The sequence below is a fragment of the Danio rerio genome, chromosome 2, assembly GCF_049306965.1.
Source record: "Danio rerio strain Tuebingen ecotype United States chromosome 2, GRCz12tu, whole genome shotgun sequence".
Classification (NCBI taxonomy): Eukaryota; Metazoa; Chordata; class Actinopteri; order Cypriniformes; family Danionidae; genus Danio; species Danio rerio.
This window is the reverse complement of record NC_133177.1, coordinates 43890001-43915361: the sequence shown is the minus strand read 5'-3', so window position 1 is coordinate 43915361 and position 25361 is coordinate 43890001. Positions and strand designations below refer to the sequence as shown.

The 25361-nt window shown below is 34.9% G+C and overlaps 1 protein-coding gene across 7 annotated transcripts in view; it reads left to right on the top strand.

Moving 5' to 3' along the window:
• Positions 1-25361, top strand: part of uggt1 (UDP-glucose glycoprotein glucosyltransferase 1) — a 55836-nt gene that overhangs the window by 15545 nt on the left and 14930 nt on the right. For 3 of the 7 annotated variants that reach the window (XM_021480334.3, XM_073917283.1, XM_073917284.1), the window contains exons 21-32: positions 2625-2648; positions 4945-5039; positions 7436-7642; positions 7795-7926; positions 10114-10244; positions 13128-13223; positions 13308-13410; positions 16955-17034; positions 17431-17620; positions 21113-21271; positions 21358-21443; positions 21543-21627. In XM_021480334.3, coding sequence (XP_021336009.3) covers positions 2625-2648; positions 4945-5039; positions 7436-7642; positions 7795-7926; positions 10114-10244; positions 13128-13223; positions 13308-13410; positions 16955-17034; positions 17431-17620; positions 21113-21271; positions 21358-21443; positions 21543-21627 — 1388 coding nt within the window. 7 annotated transcript variants of the gene reach the window in all.

The window sequence follows — 25361 nt, the reverse complement described above, 5'->3', positions numbered from 1 at the left end:
TCTGTTGAGCACGTGGCTAGCTGGTCATCAGGTCTTTGTCCTCATCAAGATTGGAGTGGGGTGGAGTCGGTCGTTTCAAGTTTTCAAGTAGCAAAATGGCTAGTCGTGTTTGACTATTGGTTTTGGGCGCACTAAACTAGACTCTCAACGGGAAAGAAAGAAAGAAAGAAAGGTATCGAAGATGGGAATTTCTGAGCTAGTGTGGTTAACCCATTTTGTCTGCATCCCCGCCTGCTTCCTGGAGTCCTCTAGGGTTCTCTGTGTTGGGTTCAAGTTAGAGATCTGCGCTTGACAAAATTTTGAATCCTGCTCCCGCCAGGTTTTAGTCTGAACCCCACCGCTCCCGCTTGTATTCAGCATTTGTTGTCCCGCTGCTCGCCCCGCCCCATTTTTTACTCACCGCGCCCTGTTTCCGCTAACGAGCAGGGGGAGAAAAAAAAAACGAAAACCACCGAGCTATACAAAGTCCAGACAGCCTATAACAAGCTGTCTGTATAAACACACATAAGCACCAAGCAAGTGACACGCACACTTTGACAGCATCGCACTTTCTCTTATTCTCACACATACACACACACACGCACACAGACAAGCTAAACACAGCATCATACTCTCTCATTCACACACATACATATGTGTGCTCGCTGGCTCAGGAGTTGGGAGCGATATTGTTAGATCGCCCGCTCCAGTTACACCAGTTACCGACCACTCCTGTGCTTTATTTGGAAATGTATTCCCGCGTCGCAAGAAATCTGGTCGGGTCCTAATTTAGACCTCTAGTTCAAGTCTTTTTCTGGTCTGTAGTCTTCTTCTAGCTTGGGTGTTCTTCTCTGGCCTGGGGTGGGGCCTTAGGCTAGTAGGTTTTACAAGGATGGTTTGTACCCACCCTCCAGGGCCAAGTTGGCCAATGAGAAGTTAACTTTTGGTGTCAATGTATGTTCGTTTGCAATTTTGGTGTACACTGATGCAGGAATGTTCAAGTTTCTTAAAATGTTAATATGTTGCACACATATTAAGATGAAATGTAAACATTCGTTCAGTACACCAAATTAGCTTTGCAGGGACATCAAATATGAACTATCTTTGAGCTTGTTTAGCTGTGGTAGAGTTAAAGATTGATTGCAGAAGTATTAAAACCATCATATGAATACAGGAGCAAGAGAATTGTTGCAAAACACCTGATTACACAAGGAGAGAATAAAAGTTTACCTTAAAACATCAGTCTTAACCCACGAGTTTATAGAAGCTCTCTGTGTCCAGTTCTGAGCACATTTTTTTTGTGTCGTAAATACCTTTGGATCGGATTCCAACTGACCATCCAGTCTTTTCTGGATGGGAAAAGCCAATGCTGTGTTTGCTGTTGCATTTGTTGAATAAAAGCTAAATTATTAGGTGTCTGAACAACCACATTACAACGCATATTGCACTACTTTTTTAAATTATTTTTGCACCTCTATGAAGCTTGCATTTACGTCTTGTGCATCATTGGCATACTTAAAGCATGTTTGTTACACTATAAAAATATAATGACAAAGTCTAGACAATAAATATTTTAATGTTGCTTTAACTTATTTTAACAAGTCAATCAGGTTTCAACTAACTCTAAGTTATACAAAGTTTGACTTAATTTGATTCAACTAAAAAAATGAAGCCAGCTAGATTTTTTAGCAGTGTACATTGGGTGGTATTTGTATTTAAAACCATCATTATTTTATTTTTTTACTTCATAAAATCTAAAAATACACTGTAAAAATGCTGGGTTAATATAACTATGTATAACTTAAGTTATACAGGGTTATAACTTAAGTTATACATAAGATGTCGCAAAAAAAAAAAAAAAAAAAAAAAACAACAACTCAATAATTGTGGTGTTCAGCTCATTATAAGTAGTTAAGTAGGTTGAACAAACATCAGAGTCATTTTTGAGTACCTATGTACCTACCAATCGATACTGAAATTTAAAAAATGTCAGTTTTCTGCCATTTGTGTGCTGTTGCAACAGTAATGACTGTGATTAGCCATGAAGGTCATCAGTTCACCAAACTCACCGCTGTTTACTGAGTGTAACCACAGATAGAGGGACACTGGAGCGTTTTAAAGTCGCAATTCATCAGTGAATCGCTTGTTTGTCAGCTTAAAGACAAACCAGCTGATCGATGTGACTTTGAAATGCTCTAATGTCCATGTACTTGTGGTTACAGTTAGTAAACAGCGGTGAGTTCAGTGAAATTATGACCTTCACGGCCAATCACAGTCATTTCTGTTTAGCACATGAATACAATGGCAAATCAGCTCTGTTTAACAATGTGCTCAACAGCGCTCATGTTACCTGGAAATTAACATTTTTAAAATTTCAGTAATGATTGGTAACGAATTCCAATATCGTGACAACCCTACCTAGTACTACACATCCTGACTTTTTTTGTAAGACATTTAATGTTGGCTTTTAACCAAGATTTTGTTGTGCTTTACCATATAATCTGACTGGCAACACTTGTGGAAAACTTATAAAAAAAAGAATTGCAGTGTACACCTAGCTTTAGACACTGTAACCGCTAAATTTATCTGTCTGCCTTCTGTTTCTTCATTTCTTTTTTTTTTTTTTCTTCGACTGCTGTTTTCAGGGATGTCAACCAGGGATGCTTCTGGTAATTGCACTGAGCTGTTATACTCACTGAACTGACATCCCATTTCCTATTGATCTCATCTAAACACAATGTGCTGGAGTGCAAATGTTAGAAAACGCCTCCATTACCATCATTAACATAACCCTAACTGTTGCTTCAAGGAATATTCTGGGGTATTTAAAACGTAACGTTTGCGCACAACATCTGCAGCATGCTGTTCAATTTACCTTTCGCATAGTTTGCACGCACAAGCGAGAAATGCCTTTATAGGAATATACTTCTAATGAAAGCCTAGCCGGCCATTTGTATAAATATTTTAAATCTCTAGTTTGTTTGTCCCACAGTTTTGAACACATAAATATGACAGTGCATTTTGCATTTAGGCTACAGTAAACCACCTAGTCAACTTTATAGTTTACTAGCATTCTGACCCCTGAATGAAAAACTATTATCTGAATGTGCTGTGACTTTTATTCTAAGTTTTATTTTATTTTATTTATTTTTTATTTTATTTATTTTTTTAATCAGTTTTATTTTTTGTTTTTATTATTATTTTTTTACTTGTTTCTTTTATTCTTGTTTATGTAAAGCACTTTGAATTGCCACTGTGTATGAAATGTGCTATATAAATAAACTTGCCTTGCCTTGCCTAAGTGGTACAATTGGTGCAAGCAAGCAACATTTGTAAAGCACTCAAACGTTTGAGTTTGTAAAAATGTCAATGAGAAAAAAAAATTGCTTCACAGGTTTTGTCCCTCATTTCCTGGGAAACAAAGGGCGCGTTTTGAGGCTGTGTTTGAAGAACCCTTCGATTTTTATTTATTTATTTATTTTATTTATTTTATTTATTTATTTATTTTTAAATGAGACTGCCTTCGTCGCGCCTTAAGCGCACTTCGAATGCATCTTTCAGAGGATGCAGCCTCTGAAATGAGATACAGCTACTGACAGTTCCACTTTTCCCCATTCAAAAGAATACGAGTGACATGTCTTGTGTATTCTATAGTCTTTGATATAACATAATAATATTGTGTAGTACTACAATGTGCATGTATGAGGAATCCGCTCACAGTATGCAAGCTTATGAAATCATTTTAAATGCATGCGGCCGTGTACTTCTTCCGCTATTAAAATTGCATGTGATAACTACATGCGCTCTATGTACATTATAAATAAAGCCAAGACGCACATTTGTTATTGTCCTCTGCATATCAACTATTCTTATGTCATTTATTTAGTGCTACAGTCTGGCACTTCAAATTTAATAACTGAAAGTTTAGATGATATTACAAATTTGAAAAAATATGTTTTATAATTAATTAAAACTATTAAATTTCCCAGTGTTGGGTTGCAGCTGGAAGTGTTTCCTCTGCGTACAACATATGCTGGATAAGTTGTCAGTTCATTCCACTGTGGCAACCCCTGATTAATAAAAGGACTAAGTTGAAAAGAAAATTAATGAATGAAAACTATTAAAAAGCAGAGATTACGCTAAAAGAAAAGTAAAGTGATCTCGTCTTCCTCCTTTTCTGACCTCGGCTGATCACATGCTACTGATCACTGTCAACTGACATTGTCAATATCAGAGGAAAGAAAAAAAGGAAATTGCAATAATTTTATTAAATGTTATCAAACCATTTAAAAATTTTTTTACTCATAACCTCTTAGTAATTGATTGGATAATATTGTATGTTAGTGCTCAAAAAATACAATGTTCATATTCAAAAAAAGAAAGAAAGCACCTTTCAGATTCAGATGCAGATATATTTATTGGGACATTGACAGGAATATTTGTCACAGCATTAACATTGCACATACAAATTGAATATAAATTTACAGCAATTGTAAACACCCCAGAATCTTCCTTTCATAGTTGGATTTTTATTTTTTTTCCCAAGTTTTCAGATTAGTGTCTTGTTGTTCTTGTTCTTTTTTCCTTTTAACGTAGTGAAGAAGTTTTCTAAAGCTCGCTATTGATTTACGCACAGCTGTGCATTTGTCATCTGTCAGAACTGTCAGTGAGTGATGGATGAAGGAGAATCTCTTTCTATCCTGTGGTCCCATGTAATATCTTTCTTTTACAAACGTTTACAGGTTTATATCTCAGTTGAAATTGCCTGTCTGTCTTTTGCGTGCCGCTTGGGCACTTCGGGAAACCTCTCGCTTTCTTGATTGCTAACACCCAAGACAAGCGAGAGTCCGTTTCAGTTCCTCCCATCACTTTCACTCAACTTTTTTCGATTGCATGAGGAAAAGCGCACATCTCGGCGGTGTAATTTCCTTTTAGCCCATGTGTCTGCTCTTCTGTGACTTGCAGATGATGGCATCATCCGTCCGGTGACTTTCTGGGTAGTGGGAGACTTTGACCAGCCATCGGGTCGACAGCTGCTGTATGATGCCATACGTCACATGGTAGGCGAATGTCACTGAACAATTACTGTGAATAGATCCAAATTCTTTCACTTCAAGTAAATCGAGTGTCTATGTCAGATTAACCCTTATGTGTTGATCAAATTGACTACCCTTTGTTATGTTAATAGCTGTTTTTGCTCAATTGACTTCCACCATAATGCAATTATTATACCATATAAGCATGCATTCTTCATTTGTTGGTTAAAGAGGTAAAATTTGCCATTTTTACTGTTGATTGTAAAAAAAAATGTCATTATGGTGGAAGTCAATGGTGCAACAGCCACAAACATTAAGAAAAGGTAGTACATTTGCCCAGTGTATTGAGTTTAAAATAAATAAATAAATAAATAAAAGCATCTACCCACAATATGTGTCAAAATTAGATTTGTCACGAAAAATCATTCCATTTCCTAAAACACGGACAAAGTTGTGACCAAATTAAGATTAAAAAAGACCGCAGAGTGCATGAAACAGCAGGTTAGGGTTAATTGAGGGCTTTTTCATAATTTTTTCCCGCAGTTGTTTTTCTAATATAAATGTGTTTTCATGTGACTTTAAAGCTCAATACAATATTTGTACATCAACATTATTGCAACTAATATAATCACTACTAAACAGTTGAAGGAAAAATTATTAGACATTCTGTGAGATGTAAATTTTTGTTTCAAATGTTTTCCAAGTAGGCGACACTGTGACTCGGTGGTTAGCACTGTCACCTCACAGCAAGAAGGTCGCCGGTTCAAGTCCAGGCTGGGTCAGTTAGCGTTTCTGTGTGGAGTTTGCATGTTCTCCTCGTGTTTTCGGGCTTTCTCTGGGTGCTCCGGTTTCCCCCAGAGTTCAAAAACATGCACTATAGGTTAATTACATAAACTAAATTTGACGTAGTGTATATTTGTGAATGCAAGAGTTTATGGGTGTTTCCCAGTGTTGGATGGTTGCTGGATGGACATCTGCTGTGTAAAACATATGCTGGATAAGTTGGCAATTCATTCTGCTGTGGCGACCCCAGATTAATGAAGGGACTAAGAAAATTAAATTAATGAAAAGAAAGTTAAATGAATGAATGTTTTTTTTAAGTATGCAAAATGGTGGCTCAGTGGTTCGCACTTTTTCACCTCACAGCAAGAAGGTCGATGGTTCAAGTCCCGGCTGGTTTGCATGTTCTCCTCATGTTGGTGTGGGCTTCCTCCAGGTGCTCCGTTTTCCCCCACAGTCCAAAGACATGCGGTTTATGTGAACTGAATAAACTGAATTGGCCTTAGTGTATGTGTGTCAATGTGAGAGTGTATGGGTGATTAATAAAGGGACTAAACTAAAGGTGAATGAATGAATGTTTTACAAGTAAAAAGGACATTTTCACAGTATTTTTTTTCTGTAGAAAGTCTTATTTCATCTAGTTTGGTGGTAATAAAAGCAGATTTTATAAAAAATAAAAAAATAATTATATTTCCAGTAATTTGCTTAATTAACTTGCCTTATTAACATAATTATATAGCCAATCCTTTAAACTGCACTTAAACCTGAGTACTAGTAATTTGCTAAATAACTAGTATGGCAAGACAAATTAAATAAACAATTAGAAATTAGTTATTAAAACTATTTTCTTTAAAAATTTTCTCTTTGTTAAACTTGGGCATTATTTTAAAAATAATTCTAATAATTTTGTATTTTAACGTGTATTTTTAACATTTTAACATCCAGAAACAATAATATCATCTAATATAATTTTATGCATGCACAGAAGTTGGATTTTATTCATTTAATTAAAATAGAGCAACTATTTCAGTATACTTTAGGATAATTGTATATGATTTAGAGATGAATATTTTTATGATTTTTATTTAATTAAAATATGATTATACAGTATGTACAGATGAAGTCTACCCCCCTTGAATTATTAGCTCCCCTGTTTATTTTTTACCAATTTGTGTATAACGGAGAGAAGATTTTTTCAACACATTTCTAAACATAATAGTTTTAATAACTCATCTTTAATAACTGATTTATTTTATCTTTGCCATGATAACAGTAAATAATATTTTACTAGATACTTTTCAAGACACTTCTATAAAAACTCAAGGGGGGGCTAATAATTCTGACTTCAACTGTATATGATTATAAACATTTTAACTTTTATTGGTTTTATTTAGATTATTTCAGTTTTAATAGTCAGTTATTTAAAAAAAGGTAATAATCTTCATCATTTATTTTAAAATAATTAGAATAATAAATCAGTTTGAACAATACAAAATTGTTATTGTTTTAGTTGACAATAGCCACAATGGGTGTTTAAAATCTTTTTTTTATTACACATCCAGCCTTTAATTGTATCTGACAGATTGGAAAAGCAGGTCTGAACTGATCTCAACTTAATGTCCTTTTTATTTTTCCTTTAGAAAACCAGTAATAATGTGCGATTAGGACTGATCAATAACCCCAGTGAGAACCCCTCTAATGAGAACAGTCTGATCGCTCGAGCCATATGGGCAGCCATGCAGACGCAAACCTCCAACAACGCCAAAAATTTCATCACCAAAATGGCTAAAGAGGAGACGGCGCAGGCTCTTTACGGAGGCAGTGACATTGCGGAGTTTGCTGTCGGGGTAAAATAAGCTCTCCTATAATTCACTTACAGTCGTGATGGATTATTTGCTCTGGGTTGTTTCACTGTTGCTGCTGCGAATGTCACTTTTAAAAGTGCAGGATTTAATATAGAAACAATTTAACCAGAGCTTCTGCATTTTCGACACTACAGGGCATGGATGTTCCTCTCTTTAAGAGTGCGTATGAGTCTCCTAATGTGAACTTCCTGCTGGCTCATTCTGCGTACTGTAGAGATGTCCTCAAACTGCAGAAGGGCCAGAGAGCTGTGATCAGCAATGGAAGGGTAAGTAAAACAATTTGCCTGAATGAATCCACTTTTTTTTTTTTTCCTACGCCCTTTGATGCTTTGCTTAAATTATATGAGTAACTTTCAGTAAACTGTTAAAATTTTATGAAGTGCTTTGAAAACTGAGTACAGTGTGTCATTATTCTCCTCTATGTTCATCTGTCGAATATTAAAAAGCAACTTATTAGAATGAACAAATTACTTTCATCAGACCATCAGGACATGTTGAATATTATTAAACATGTAACATTATTTTCATGTCAGAAAAACGTAAACAATAAACTTCTACAGCAGGGAAAATAAGTATTGAACAGCAGCATTTTTCTCTTAAAACATATTTCTAAAGGTGCCGTTGACTTGAAATTTTCCCTGGATGTTGGTAACAACCAAGTAGATCCATAAATGCAAAGAAAACAAATCGAATTAGTTTACAGATTAAGTTATGCATAATAAAATGAAATGTGCAGGGGAAAAGTATTGAATGCATGAAGAAAGTAAGGGTGTAGAAAGGCAGTGAAAGTCCAGTCAGTAGCTGAAACCTCTCAGTAATTTTTCACCAACCCTCTGCCCTTCGTCACTGTAAATGAATATTAGCTACTTTGGTCCAACATCTACATTATCAGATGATGAAGATGAATTTATTTTCAGCCAGACAATGATCCAAAACACAGCCAAACTCTCAAATGCTTTCAGAGAAAGAAAATCAAGCTGTAGAATGGCCTAGACAATCACCTGACTTGAATCCAATAGAAAATACAAACTAAAGATCCGATTTGATAGATTTTGATAGAACCATCAAGGTGTTTACACTTTGTTGAAGTCAAATCACACCTGAGCAATTGATGTGACTTCATATCCCCATATCTCCAAGAGATTTTTTTTTCATGTTTATGTTGTTTGTTTTTTTACCAAAATCTGGTTCAATTCCATGTCAACAGCTTCTTTTAGAAATCTTATTCTCAAAAATAAAAAATAAAAAAGTTTAGTACTTATTTTCCCCGCTGTATATATATGGATTACTTGTACAGGTTTGTACATCCTAGTTAATGCTTGAATTTTAACGTTGTGTTTTTAAGGTTTTAAAAAAAAATGTATATAGTTATTAAAACTGCTAGAAAACTCAACTGTGTTGGTCATAATAGTTTATCAAAATATACAATAAACTATTTAAATGAAATCTTTAATTTAGAATGTATCTGTTTGCTTTTGCATAAAAGGAAATCTGTGGATTCTGATCTGCATGTCGTTTTCTGCATCATTCGATTAAGCAGTAGGAGTCAAAATGCTTTACAGCTTTGAGTGAATAATGCACAAAATTAAAATAAATATACATATGAATTTTAGAATAAAGATGACACATTTAAGTAAATTATATTTAGAAGAGTAAATGACAGTAATTCAATGTTAGGCTTGAAGTAAACCATTAAAAAATATCATTCTTCTTCTTATTATTATTCCTTATTATTTCTTTTCTTATTGAAAACCATAAAAAATAACATATATTGTATGAAGACTTATGCAAATAAATCTGTGATTTGCCCCTTTGTAAACTTAAAGTCTTAAAATGTGCTTGAAAAGAGCCTAAATTTGAATTTGGGCAAGGTGTAAGATCACAACCCTATTGTTTGAGGTTCATTAGTTAAATTCTTTTGAGTAGAAGTTCTCCAAAGTAAGAAAAAAAAAAACAAAATTTAAAACGCATAATTTTGAAACCCATAAGTAGGCCCACATGGAATCTGGACTCACAGAAATTAACAGATTTTTAGCCCATCAATGAGTCCGTTTATTAACTTGTCTAAATGTGTGTAAATTTATATTTATTCAGTTTTTAAATTATTTTAATTTTAACATTATTGACTAATATAAAAATTGTTCATTTGATTTTTTTTTTTTTACAATACAGTTTGTAAAGTAAAATGTTTTGTCTTAGTAAATATATCATATGAGAGACTAAAGTTAAAAAGTTTTTTTATTTTTTTATTTCATATATTGAGCTTTTGTTGTGATACTCCCAAAATTGTTCCGCATTGATTTTGCAAAATTCTTCGCAGAAATAGCAAAAAATGTCTGCAGATTCTGTCCAATAAAATCCTACCAATAAGTCATCACAGATGGAAAAAGCTGGAAAGAAAGAGTGAAAGCTGTATCTTTTAAGTTGATTCTGTATCTTGTTTTATCTCTCAGATCATTGGCCCACTGGAGGAAAGGGAGGTCTTTAACCAGGATGATTTCCTGCTTTTGGAGAGCATTATTCTGAAGACATCAGGGGAGCGGATAAAGGGCAAAATCCAACAGATGGGCATGGTAGAGGACAGGTATGTTTTCAGTTTTCAATGGACCTCAAAATAAGATCATCCTCATTTAGTCCTAAAATTCAAAAGCCATCTACATAGTTACTCATGGAATGAATCAAGAATTGATTGTTTACTAAGCCACTGCTAGAAATCATGAAATCATGAGCCGATTTGCATCAAAACATTACGGTACTTCACATTAGATTCTGTACTTATATAATTACAAAACAGTTGTGAACCAATATCGTGGTAAACGCTATCGCATTATTACAATTTAAAAGTTTAACCCAAGAATAACTAAATACTTATTAACTGGAATTATACAAATACAAATGTTTCAGATAGTCATCAGTGACACTTTTACTTTCATTTAGCACTTGGGGAGTATTCATTTTAAGCCCTGTTTGTGCTGTATAGCTAATAGCAGAGCTCATTCAGCACAGAATGCCCTCCTGTCAAAGCTGTGAAAGGATTACGGCTATACATTTCCATCACATGTCGTTTCACCAGCAATTACTTCCTTTTAATGAAGTGTGTCGGTCTACTTTGAAGGAGATGTTTAATGTGTATTTGCTGGAAGAGCAGACTGAGACAGTGACACCATGTTCATTTATCCTCTCAGTAAACTTTTAGAGGGCTGGTCATTGTAGTGTTGGCTATAATAGATGAGGCAGTTGTTTGCTTTATCAGTGTTTGAATCTTTTTCTTGAATGTTTAAAACTTTTCCCCAAGTCTTCCTTCTTGGTTTTGGTTATTTGTTGTGCATATCTGCACTGCACAGGTTTAAGACCAGTTTCTTATCTCCTCTTTGCAAATATGGGAGTAAATGTGACAAGTTAGAGGATGCAACACAAAAAGACACTTCAATTTTCCTTTTTTTGCTTTACCATGCTTTAAAGGGCCAGCCGATTCGAATGTTATTACTCGATTGAATGGGCATTATCAGCTGATAGATATAGGCCAGTAGGGGCCTTCTGCGCCTACTAGTGGTTAATCAGCTATAAATCAGATATGGCAGCAGCCAGAAGTTAACGAGAATCATTTATATTATTTATTAAATGTCCCATTAATTGTATTGTAACGTCTACCCCTACCCCAACCCTAAACCCAACCGTCACAGTAATATAAAAACAGATCTGGATCTGGTGTCTTCTCTATTTGTAGGGCTAATTAACCATGTGGATGGATAATAACAGCCTTCTGAGCCTACCAGTACCTATTAGTACCTATTACCTATTACTATTACAGTACCTATTACACCTAAATCGAGTGATAACATTTGAAGCTGGTGGAGAGGCAAAATCAACATGTATTAAATGTTAATATTTAATCAAAGTAACAATACTTTTTAAAATGAAGTAATTAATCACTGTTTTATTAATGTCACTTTTATAACTTTAGATTTACTACTCCGTTTAGATGTATTGCTTTTTTAAATTTTATTTTAATTTATTCATAAAAATAATTATTGGCATATCGCTTTTTTGTACATAATGTAAAATAATGCTAGATTAGATTAGATTAGAATGTCTTTATTGTCCCCAAAGGGCAATTAGATTTACAGTAATAGCTGATAGTTGACGGCAACAAGTCACACTCAACAACATTAAATAACAGTAAAAAATACTATCATGAAGAGAAATAAAAAAATTAAATAAAAAAAAACTTAAGTTTTAGTAACCCAACTGCAGCTGGAACAAATGAGTATACTATCTGTTGGACCTTGCCCCTGTCTAGAATAAGTATACCTTCTGCCTGATTGCAGGAGGCAAAACTTTGAAAAAAAAAGTGGTTGGTTCTTATCTGCTTAAATGGACATATCCTTTTTATGACTCACCTCATAGACTTGTCCAATACTATTAAGATGTGTGCCCAAGATCTTTTGAGATTGATGAACAATTTTTGAAAGTCTGTGCTTTGCTGGACTTTTTAAAGCTTTGCAGGATTTTTTAAAGCACTGAGTCTGCATGTTTCTTGCATATTACAGTTGAATCAATGAATGTAAACTGCAACAATTAAATGTATGACAAAGTGGAAAAAACATCAATTCATTCATTTTCCTTTGGCGTATTCGCTTATTTGTTAGGGGACGCCACGGCGGAATGAACTGTACTGTTTTATGCAGCGGAAGCCTTTCCAGCCGCAACCCATTACTGGGAAACACCCATAAACTCTCACATTCATACATACTTATACACTACGGCCAAGTTAGTTTATTCAATTCACTTATAGTGCATGTCTTTGGACTGTGGAGGAAACTGGAGCACCTAGAGGAAACCCACGACAACACGGGGAGAACATGCAAACTCCACACAGAAATGTTAACTGACCCAGCCGGCACTCGAACCAGCAACCTTTTTGCTGTGAGGTGACAGTGCTAACCACTGTGCCATCGTGCCGCCCAGGGAAAACAAAATCAAATATAAACTAATAATAATTTTATTCTATTTTTGTAATCACTGGTTCTCAAACACTAACACGAGTAGCTATTCTTTCCTTGCCTTTTGTTCTTCAATGCCGTATTTTCTCCCCTAAAATTATGTAAACAAAGTGCATTAAAATTGTTAAGTAAATCATGTTGATAAAATCTGAGAAAATATTCAAGTTAAACAAAAAGCTACATTTTTATAATAATAATACATTTAAAATGGGCTTTTTATAAACTCAAAGCACTACAAGTATACAAAACAAAATAAGAATACAACCAAATACAAAATAACACACTTGGATAATAAAAATTACTGTAATAAGTCTAATTATATTGTGTTCTGGCATTTCTGAAAGTTACAGCATGTAAAATTAAGCTTGTTTGAAACATTTGCTTTCCTCTACTTCCATAGAGTAAATTTATTGTATTTTATTTTGAGCCTTAGCCTCAATCATTTTGTTTTATTTGTGATTCAGAGCTAGTGATCTGGTGATGAAGGTGGATGCCCTGCTGTCTTCACAGCCGAAAGGGGAAGCAAGGATCGAGCACACTTTTGCTGAAGACAGATACAGGTACGTCACTTATTTTCACGCAAGGAAATTGCTAAATGCTCAAAATTCATTAACTAACCTTTTCCCCTCCATTCGACTTCACAGCGCTGTGAAAATCAGACCAAAGGAAGAGGAAGTGTACTTCGATGTTGTAGCTGTTTTAGATCCAGTGACCAGAGATGCTCAGAAACTAGCACCTCTACTCCTGGTGAGAGCTTCAGCACGGCTTCACTTCATGATGTGACTAAACAGTAAAATTAATTAAATGAAATTTGATTTTTCACTCAGATATTTAATAAGTTATTTCAATTCAATTCAACTTTATTTCTAAATCACTTTTACAATGTAGACTGTGTCAAAGCAGCTAAACATAGAAGTTGTAGTAAATTGAAATTGAAACTGTGTCAGTCCAGTTAATTGTACTTTATTAGTAGGAATTCACTGAAAAGAAAGTTCTGGCCCATAAAGTGAAACCAAAAATGCTTTAATTATTATTATTTTTTTTTGTTATTGCACTAAATAATTTTGTAAGACTGTTTAAATTGAACTCATTAACTTGGATTATAAAACAATATTATAAAAACAAGCCAATACAACAACCACATTTTATTGACCATGAACGAGTGAAGAGGTGTCCGTTTACCGGTTTTGCCAAGATGGCACAGAAGTCGTATTGCAGGTGTGACCAACCCTGTTCCTGGAGATTGACCTCCCTGCAGATTTCAGTTGCAACCTATATCAAATACACCTGCCTGTAATTATCAAGTGCTGTTCAGGTCCTAATTAATTGGTTCAGGTGTGTTTGATCAGGGTTGGAGCTGAACTTTGCAGGAAGGTCGATCTCCAGGAACAGGGTTGAGCATCGCTGCACTATTGCAAGCTGCTTGAACAAGCACACTACATTGTCCTCTCAGCACACGAGTGCACTTTGGTTTTCCAGTGAGCATGTGTAGTTCGTGCTTTGGTAAGTATAATGATTCATGAGCAGAATATCCACATAGCACAATGTTTAGCTAAATTTAGCTTTAACCATATTGCACATGATCTGCTGCTCTTGTGCTTTGGTCAGTGCAGCAACAAACCAACCTTTGCATGGTGCAATAAAATTAATGGCTTTCATAGCACAGAGTTTTCTGCGTCCACCCTGAAAAGCCATTTTGGCTCATATTTTTGAACCTATACTGGTCTCATGGTTCAGTTACAATTATCATGGCATCAATTCGGTTTAATCTGATATCTAGGTGCATCACAGTGCATTGACGATGCTTTTCCATACACAATTTTATATTTTACTTAGCAACTCAATAATTCTTGTATTAAAATGTATAATTTATAAAAACTCTCTGATCTATAAAAACAATCTTTTTGAATGTATCAAACAAAACTAAAGTACATAAGCAGAACAACATGAGAATTTATAGCAAATAAACAAATCTAAATATTATACCGCTTGCTTTTAGAGCATTGTTTAGCAAGATCTCAAACGCCTATGATTGGTCACTCTGCGGCGATCAGCTGATCCATTACAGACTGCGATGTGGTGGAGAAGTGCTCTTTGCAGACATGCTCGTGTCTGGATCTACAAGTATTGTTGTTGTTGTAACAGCCGAGAGAGGAGATAACACCTTATGTCATGAACACACCAGCAGGTCAGAGGGGCCACAGAGTGTGTGAGAGAGAGAGTTTACAGCTTTAATTTTTTCCTAGCTGAGTTCTGATCTACTTTTCTGTCAGTGAAAGGCTGTCCAGCAAATTCACATGCAGTGAATTGTGCACAGTTATCTGCTTTTAAAGTAGTTTGACTGTTTTTATTACTTGTGGTCTCCTCCCACCATAGTAAGCTACCACCATATAACACATATGTGATAAATGATGTCAGTATATGATAACCAATTATGATTATTACTGAAATGATACTGATTTTTTTGCATCTGCATCGAATAAAGAATTAATTTTGACACCCCTATTAGTTAATGTATTACCTATCATTAATAATGAACAATACTTTTACAACATTAATTATAGTTCATCGCATAATTCATCAGTGCATTATTAAAATTCTAAATTGTACTTATTAAAGGGATATTTCTTTCTTCTGTTGAACACAAAAGATGATATTTTGATCAGTGTGGAAACCTGTAATCATTGACGTCCATAATATTTGTTTTTCCTACTATGAATGTCAGTGGTTACAGAATTCCAACATTCTTCCAAACATCATCTTTACAGAACAAGTGTCAAACAACAAGTCAAGGGTTGGTAAATGATCATAGGACTTTTGTTTTTGTGTGAACTATCAATTCAGAGGATATTTTGTGTGTGTGTGTGTGGGTGTTCAGTCATACCAGTGAGCTGCCAGTACAGTATGTCTGTTGGTACATCTTGGTTGGTGGTACTCTTGTTAAAGAGATAGTTCACCCAAAAATGAAAATGTACTTATCCTTAAGGGGTTCTAAACTTTTTTTTTCTGTTAAGAGGTTATTATCTTGAAACATGTCAGAAACCCAGTAGCCATTGCCATTTACTGTAGGCAAACCAATGAAGTTATTTAAAAAGTTGTTCGAAGCCCATTAGCCATTGACATCTAAAGTAGGGATGCAATTAATATTTTGTTGAATGTGGGAAACCTGTAACCAACCTGTAAACCTGTAATCTGACGTCCATAATATTTGTTTGTCCTACTATGAATGTCAGTGGTTACAGGTTTCCAACATTCTTTAGAACATCTTCTTAACAGAACAAGTGTCAAAGGGTCAAAAGTCAAAGGTTAGTAAATGATCATAGAATTTTTTGTTTTTGAATGAACTATCCCTTAAATGAGAGTTAAGAACTAACAATGAACAACTATATTTTTTATTACCTAGTGTTAAGGAAGATTAATAAAGACTAATGGGTAACACTTTACAATAAGGTTCATTAGGTAATGCATTTACTAACATGAACTAATCATGAACAACACTTGTACAGCATTTATTAATGATAATTGAACATTTACTAATGCATTATTAACATCCAAGTCCATGCTTGTTAACATTAGTAAATGCACCATGAGTTAACATGAACTAACAATGAACTACTGTATTTTCATCAACTAACGTTAACTAACATGAACAAACACAGTAATAGATGTATAGTTCATTATTTGTTCATGTTAGTAAATGCATTAATTAACATTAACTAATGAACCTTATTGTAAAGTGTGACCGACTAATGCATTGTTCATTCTTTGTTCATGTTAATAAATACATTAACAAATGTAACCTTATTTTAAAATCTCACTGTATTTCAGTTAAATTATATTTATGTATTTATGATGATTAAGCCCTTATAAATTAAAACATTTGAGAAAGCTAATTACATTTTTTAACAAAATGTTTCGAGTAAGATGAACTTACATTTTGTACATTTACATGTGTAACCATCTGTTGATTTACAGATGCTACCAGCTGTACAGAGTTGTACAGGTCCATGCTAACCAGCCAAATTTTGACCTCCTAGCCATGTCAAGCTATTATTATTATTCCATAGGAATGTTGACCAAATGATGTTGCTTCATGATCTTGTCTTGCTTGTTCTATATGTGTGTGTGTTATATACAACATAGGACATCTGGTCCCTATCTGACATTTCACAGGTACAGTCAGTCAGTCTGCATTGGTTGGCTCTGTCTCTGAGAGCAGCTGTCGGTGAGAGCAGGTTCATTTGGGTGGTTGTACCTTGACTCGTGTCACTTCCTGTTTGTGCCCACTCAGGTATTGAAGCAGCTGGTGAACGTCAACCTGCGAGTGTTCATGAACTGCCAGTCCAAGCTCTCTGACCTCCCGCTGAAAAGGTTAGAAGAGAGAAACTCTGTGACAGCACATGCTCCATCATACAGTTACAAAAAAAATAAATAAATAGACCACTCGGAAGTTTCTCTGGATCATAAGAATTTTAGTTATGGTTTAGAGAAAAAATTCATTTTAAATTCTGTTAACTATTGATGACATAATGCCAATTTAAAATTTAAAAAAAGATAATTTAGGGTGAGTGTTGCATGAGATAATAATAAAGTAGCCATGTTTTTCTTGTTTATGTTTATTTTTAGACAACATAATACCTATGTTTATTTTAAAAAGACATAATAATTCACTCTAAAGCACAATGTCAACTTGCTTTTACTGTTTTGCTTTAACATTATTATGTTCTATGTTTCCAATAAAACCATGATTTTTTTTTTTCTCTTTAGTTTTTATCGATATGTTTTGGAGCCAGAGATTGTGTTTCTGACCGATAGTAGCTTTGCTCCTGGTCCGATGGCTAAGTTCTTAGATATGCCTCAGTCGCCTTTGTTCACTCTGAACCTGAACACCCCAGAAAGCTGGATGGTTGAGTCTGTCCACACACGTTACGATCTGGATAACATATACCTTGAAGAGGTAAGAGTTCTCCTTACTCTCATAGACTATAATAAGACGAAGTGCTTTCTTCTAGTGATTTTAAGGAAATAAGCCTTGTGTATAAAAATGTTATTTTATTTATTTATTTTCATTTTTTGCCATTTTTTTAAATGTGTTTTAACCTCTTAAATGTCACTATCCTGATAGCAGGACATTTAAGTTAACTTCTATATTGCATTTAAATATGAATTAATCATGGCAACCTATAAATTGTTGGAAAGGTCAAAGTCTTCTGAACATATTTTAATGGTGTTTTTAGTTTTTATATATATATATATATATATATATATATATATATATATATATATATATATATATATATATATATATATATATATATATATATATATATATATATATATAGGAAGAGTAAGATATTAAAATCTTTGTTTTGTCACCCTTCAACCTGTTGGACCATTTATGGTTATGATTTTACACCCTTCCAGTCTAAACTTATGTAGGACCAGGCGTGCCAGTTAGAAATAAAATGAAGAATCAAATGATTAATTTAATAATTGAATAATTAAAATGTGTATAAATAAATCACAATTAAAATGGACAAATAAATAGACATATTTAAATGTTTATTTAAATTGTGTTTTAAAATGTCATTTTATAAAGCAATTAATCAATGCATTTAAAAATAACTTTTGAATGTATAAATAAACAATTTTTTTAATGTTTATTTTATTCATGTTTTAAAACGCTGATTAATCAAACAATAAAAACATATATTTATAAATCATTTAAAATGTATTAAAATGCATAATTTAAATAGCTTTTTAAAAAGGCAAGTTATTTTACTGTCTATTTGCCCCTTGCTTCTCTTTTCCTTTTGCTACATAAGTTTCTTGAGTTGAAATTAAATCTAGTTAAAAAAAAACATTGAACAGTCCACACGTGGGAGCAACCAATCATCTTTCAACTCAAGTCAAGCTAAACCTACTTTCGCCTGTGAATGAAATGCGCACTGTCATTGGACAGATACAAAGCTAAAGCTCATTTTAGCAAGGTTTAAAAAACAGCAAAGCGACTCAAATGTCAGGGATTTTTTTAGCTTTAGCTGATATCTGTTAAAGAATTCTCTTCTGGATTATCACTGTCTGTATAGAAAAGTTTTACAGATGAGGGATGACATTACTGTGGTCAGACGAGCTAAGTCAAAAGCACCCAGTCATTCTAGCCAACGTAAATTTTTTTGTGGTCGCCCATAAACTGCATATTACGGTACAGCACCAAAGAACTGGTCTAAACAAATACCAATACCGCAAACGCATTTTGTTATTATATATCACAGTGCCACACTGATTGATGATGAAATATTCACTCCTATTCATTAATTTCTTTCACGATGCATCGTGGGATAGCTTAGCGTACATCAGATGCGCACTTTAGAATCTCACCAAAAGTAGCAGATCATCTAGGTACTTCTCGCATACTGTTTTTCAGTTTCTATGAATTCAGACATATTACTCCGCTCGCATACCGTTTTTGCCGTACTATATAGTAAGGAAGTATGCATTTTCGGATGCAGCCTTAGTGTTTAAATCAGAAAAAAGTTCTTGTTTTTTACCCAGACATTTAAAAATAATGTATTTTAGAGCAGAAATCACAATACTGTGATTTATTTATTTTTTCCCAAAGTTATCGTACTGTTTGAATCATAAAGAAAAAAATAAAATAAAATTATATATATATATATATATATATATATATATATATATATATATATATATATATATATATATATATATATATATATATATATTAGTTGAAAGCTTAAAATTTCTTAAATAACGCTGTTTTTTTATTTTCTACTCTATCGGACAAAAAAATCCTTACAAAATGCAAAATGTATTACGATTTTCACAAAAACATTAGTATCAGTAATAATAATAATAATAATATTCAGTAATAAGAGGTGTTAAGCATCAAATCGGCATGTTTTAAATACAATTAAATACAATTCAATGGAATATTAGGACATGTTGAAATAGAAAGTGTGGCGAGGCAGTGGCGCAGTTGGTAGTGCTGTCGCCTCACAGCAAGAAGGTCGCTGGGTAGCTGGTTCGAAACTCGGCTCGGTTGGCGTTTCTGTGTGGAGTTTACATGTTCTCCCTGCCTTCACGTGGGTTTCCTCCGGGTGCTCCGGTTTCCGCCACAGTCCAAAGACATGCGGTACAGGTGAATTGGGTTGGCTAAATTGTCCGTAGAGTGTGTGTGTGGATGTTTCCCAGAGATAGGTTGCGGCTGGAAGGGCATCCGCTGCGTAAAAACTTGCTGGATAAGTTGGCGGTTCATTCCGCTGTGGCGACCCCAGATTAATAAAGGGACTAAGCCGACAAGAAAATGAATGAATCAAATAGAAAGTGAGTTTAATACTCCAATTCATAATAATTTGTAATATTTTACAATATTACAGTTTTTTCAGTATGTTTAATAAATAAAATAAACTTTGGTGAACATCTTGTTTCAAAAGGATTTGAAAAAACTTGCAAAGCCCAAAATAAGAAAAAAGCGGTATTGAATGGATACAGTATGTGTACTCTATATCAGTTTATCATTCTTGAAGTTGTGTTGTAATTAACCAATATATACGTAGCACAATCACCTCACAGCAAGAAGGCTGGTTCAAGCCTTGGCTAGGCCAGTTGGCATTTCTGTGTGCATGTTCTCCCCGTGTTCACGTGAGTTTCCTCTGGGTGCTCTGGTTTCCCCCACAAGTTCAAAGACGTGTTATAGGTGAATTGGGTAGGCTAAATTGTCTTTCAAGAGTTCACACTTATATAATGCTTGACTATGATAGCAGGTTTGGCATGCTGTCCCGGGAGAGAACCCTGAGCTCGGAGATAGATGAGCCCAAGGTTCCCGCCTTGTCAATGAGCATTATGAGGGATACAAGATCAAATAATTGTTCCCCAGATTTTTATTTTTTTTTTACCTATACTTTGGTTAATACGGTGGTTCTAATTGATTTAGTATTTAGGCCTTAAGTGCTTGTGACTGTTATTATAATTCGCTTATGTACATGTTTTTAGACTTTGGAAGGAACATAGAATTGAGGAAGTTGGAGAAGGGAAAGATGGACATTTTATCTCAAAAACGGAGATAGAGGGTGATGTTTAGGCCTTGTTTATAGTAGTTTTGCAATGATCTGATAGGCTAGCTAATGATTAGCGATAAGGATTCGCTGTAGTTGATCATATCACATACTCCTTTAAAGATTAGTTGTTAAACTTCAGTGCATGTGTGTGAATCGGAGTGTATGGATGTTTGCCTGTAATGGGTTGCGGCTGGAAGGGCATCCGCTGCGTAAAACATATGATGGATAAGTTGCCGGTCATTCCACTGTGGCAACCCCAGATTAATAAAGGAGTTAAGCCAGAAAGTAAATAATGATATATTTGTGATTTATTAAAAATGTATAATAAAAAAACAAATGATTCTACAAAATTCATATTTTCTGTGCAGGTGGACAGTGTCGTGGCCGCCGAGTATGAGTTGGAGTATTTATTACTGGAGGGTCACTGTTTTGACGTGACCACAGGTCAGCCTCCCCGTGGTCTGCAGTTTACTCTGGGCACTGCCTCCGACCCTGTCATAGTGGACACCATCGTCATGGCCAACCTGGTGAAAAGTCATCATCATTATTCATCTATGAAATAATCACTAAGTCTCTTATTAAAGGTCATCTTACTCTGATCCGTCTTTAACAGGGTTATTTCCAGCTGAAAGCAAACCCAGGAGCCTGGATGCTCAGGCTGAGGAAAGGCAGGTCGGATGATATCTACAAAATCTACAGGTACCCTATTACAGCCTGTCAGACGCCTGTCTCTCTTAATGTCCTTCTGTCTCTTGGCTTTATTGGTCGTTTGACTTTTTTTTAATTCCCCTCTCGCAGTCACGATGGCACAGACTCTCCAGCCGAAGCTGATGATTTAATCGTCGTCCTTAACAACTTCAAGAGCAAGATCATTAAAGTGAAAGTAAGTAATGGAGGGCTGAATCGGGTGACGGGGTGAGGTCACATATAAGGGCTCTCTGTCTGTGCAGATTGAGGGTATCCGCTTTTAATCTGACGTCACAGTTTCAAGGTCCAAACACTTTATCAGATGCCAAATAGCAAATGCTACTAATAGAATCACAGTGTGATTTAATATTATTGAAAATTATGATCATAATGTTTATTATTCATGGCCAATCTCAGATGGTAGACAATGGTTCATCTTTTATAAATCATTCAAATATTGGTGTCTGGGACCCAGCAAGCCCAGAGATTTGTAGTGAACACCACAATGATTGCATTTTGTATTAAATAACGATAGTGTTTTTTTTAACTAGCTTAACTCACTCCTTATAAAGCAGCTTTTACACAGTCTACATTTTGTAAAGCACTATAAGTTTTGAAGACTGACCTGACACTATGATTTTGTGAAATATTTGCTTTAATGTGTGATAGTACTAAACAATGGTCTTAAATGGCTATTTTGGACTACATTTTATGGGAAAATTATGCTTTAAACGCACAGCAAGCTGGACAAAACCAATTCAATTTTGTGAAGCATATAGTTTACATAAAGGGATACTTATCGTTATTTTTTTAAATGTCTTGTAGGGGTGTCACGATTTAAATTTTTAATCGAAATCGATCGAAATTTATGCTTAATTTCGATTATCGAATCAAAAAATAGAATCATCGATGCTGCCACGCCCCCATGTCACGTCAGCTTGGCTTGCCAAGCGGGAAAAAAACAGGCTTGTTGAAGTGCTTGTTAAACTGCAGAAGCAGGAGATCCGTCAACAGAACTTAAACCCTCTCCTCTTTCAATGAAGTAGCCGGTGTTTAAGCATTTTGGATTTCCAGTTAGTTATGTTGACGACATTCGTGTTGTCGACAAAAAAAGACACAGTTTTGCAAGCTCTGCTATGTACGTATTACGTACGGTTCGTCCGATAGACAACACCAGCATCGCGATCCTCCGCCCGCCCTCGTGAAAAGTACACACTCAGGCCCTGTTTACACTGTCTTTGTTTTTAAATGGCATTTTAGAACGACAACGATTTGACATCCACAGTGGCGTGTAGCATTTCTGAGCAGCCCTCCTTCCTCTCTGCCTCTGAAAATGCACATCACGTGACCACACAGACACAGAAGCACATACAGCCTTGCGCTCGAGACAGCAGGTCCTGGCAGTCAGAGGACTGCTTCAATCTTTCACTCACTTGTACTTAGTCATATTAGCGAACACCTCAGATACGGTTGGCTGGTTCCTGTTGGTTGTGCGTTTTTACCGACGCCATTATAACGACACAGATCACTGCCTATTCACGAGTCCCGCAGAAAAAGTGATTGACAGGTGGTAATTATGTGTGTATCTTGCCTTGCCATGCAGGTCAGGTTGTTTAAACGGTAGGCTACAAATAATTAATTGGTCATTAATTAATTAATTATTCATAATCGAAATTCGAATCGAATCGTGCCTTTAGAATCGAAAATGTAATCGAATCGAGGATTTGGAGGATCGTGACACCCTTAATGTCTTGATATTATGATGTATGGTAACATCCTAAAATCAACAGACACACAAGTATATTGACTAAATATTGACTTTTTTTTTCTAAAGATATAGATTTTCACAGTTATTAACATATATTCCCAGATTCTTGAAGAATATTTAATTCCAAGCAATTTTCAGTGCAGGGTATTTTTTTATGTTGTAGGTGTCAGTAAATTATGTCTGTTGGTTCATCAGTGCTCAGTCTCAGGCCTTTATTAAAGGGATAGTTCACCCAAAAATGAAATGCGAAAATGATTTTGCCTCGATTCTGAGATTTCTAAATTGGATCGCTATTCTCACTTGCATTCAGCAAGTCCTGATAGTTGGCTTTTATGTCAAGAGATTAATGTGAACACAGTTCACTATGAACTGTCTTGTGATTGGTGTAAACCTTTCCTAACATTATTAATGATAATTTTAGGTTCAATTAACATTTGTAAGGAATTGAATATAAGCAGAGTATGGCTTTTTGTGATGCACACAGCGTTATCTGTTGGTGAAAACTGAGCTCGGAATAGATTCAAGAGAGAAAAAGATATGCATTTAGAAAAATTCAGAAACTGAATCGATTTTTAAATGATTTTCTTTTGCCACAGCTTTACAATATAAAACATACATTGCAGCACACTGTAGATAATCAGAGATCAGCTATAAAGACAAAAAAAGTCTGATTAGACATATGCCGATATTAAATATATTGTGTTAATGAACATGTAGAATATTTATATTGTGGGCACTTTTTAAATTACTGTGACAAATTATTTATGATTTAAATGTAAAGTGCTTTTTTGAATATTCATGTTGTATTTGCAGTGGTGATTGCGCCGAATGCTTAGAGACTTAATAAGCTATTTATTATCAAACATTAAAATTTTCGCAAAAATCTAGCCAACGCCATTGCAAATTCTGTAACTATTTGTACCTTAGTTTGTCAACTTTCTAAGGTTCCATTTAGCATTGGTTAATTTAACTAAAATATATGTGATGACAATTACAAAAGCATTTATTAGGTGATGTTAATGTTAATAGCATGTTAAAATATAAAGTCGTAATTGTTTTATTAAAGTTTTTTTTAATTTTTAAATAAGGGGCTGCACAATTTTAAGCTTCTAACACCCGCTTATAACACAGAAGAAAAGGAGGAGAGGAAGTTCACTTGCTTGTTGTTAAAGTTACTGGTGACTCAAACAAGCATGGATGGTTCAAGCAGCAGCTCCAACTCTAGCGATGAAGAAATTATTATTGTTCACAAGAGCAATAAGCAGCTCCACGTTCATCTTGCCTCTGGGCATCTTCTTCAGTGTGCGTTCCTATTGAAAGTTTTGCGCTTGAGCGCCTCCAAATGCAGTTTATAAAAAATAAAAATATGCATATAATAATTATTACTGCTGATGAAAAATAACATTATACAAAAGCAAATTTTCATGAATAAACTGAAAAAGCCCCCTGAGATAAAGAAGGCATGGAGGCAGTGGTTTTTATATTTATGTAGGCTGGAAAATAATATTTTTTGTAATATTTTAATCCTTTAATTCTTTTTCATTTGTAAAGATATTTGCATATTGCTGTACATCCTGCGTGTATTTAAGCAATGTGTAAGCAAGGCGGCAACTAACGCGCTCTGCGCTGGACTTTAGACCTGCTCTTAGCTGGTCTATTGTGCACTCTATTTTAGTTCCTCAAATAGCAACGCGCCAGCAATGTGCCTTAACACACCTCCCTTTTTTAGACCAGAACGCCTATGGGCGCACTTATGAGCACAAATGCATTTGCTATTTAAACAGCGTGCTGCAACACGTCAAAATGACACTTGTGTCGAGCTGAAACTTGCAAATAACATTTGCGTCACGCCTTGCGCTGCATTGTGCCGGGTGTATGATAGGGCCCAAGTCTGTTTACCAATCGCAAGTAAAAAAAGAAAAAAAAAAGCTGATTCTGATTTTTGGCCTGTCGACTGGTGGATCTTTTTTATATTCTGTACATCACAACTTAACAAATGGATTATCGGAGATGAACATGTTTCAGGAGAGTATGTGAGATATTTCTTCCATTTCTGCTCGACCTGAGAGATGGAGAGAGCGAGAGAGTGTCTTCAGTTTACTGCCATATACTCTTAATATCTGACAAGCTGTCACATGTCAGCCGGTGTGTGGGTGTGTGTC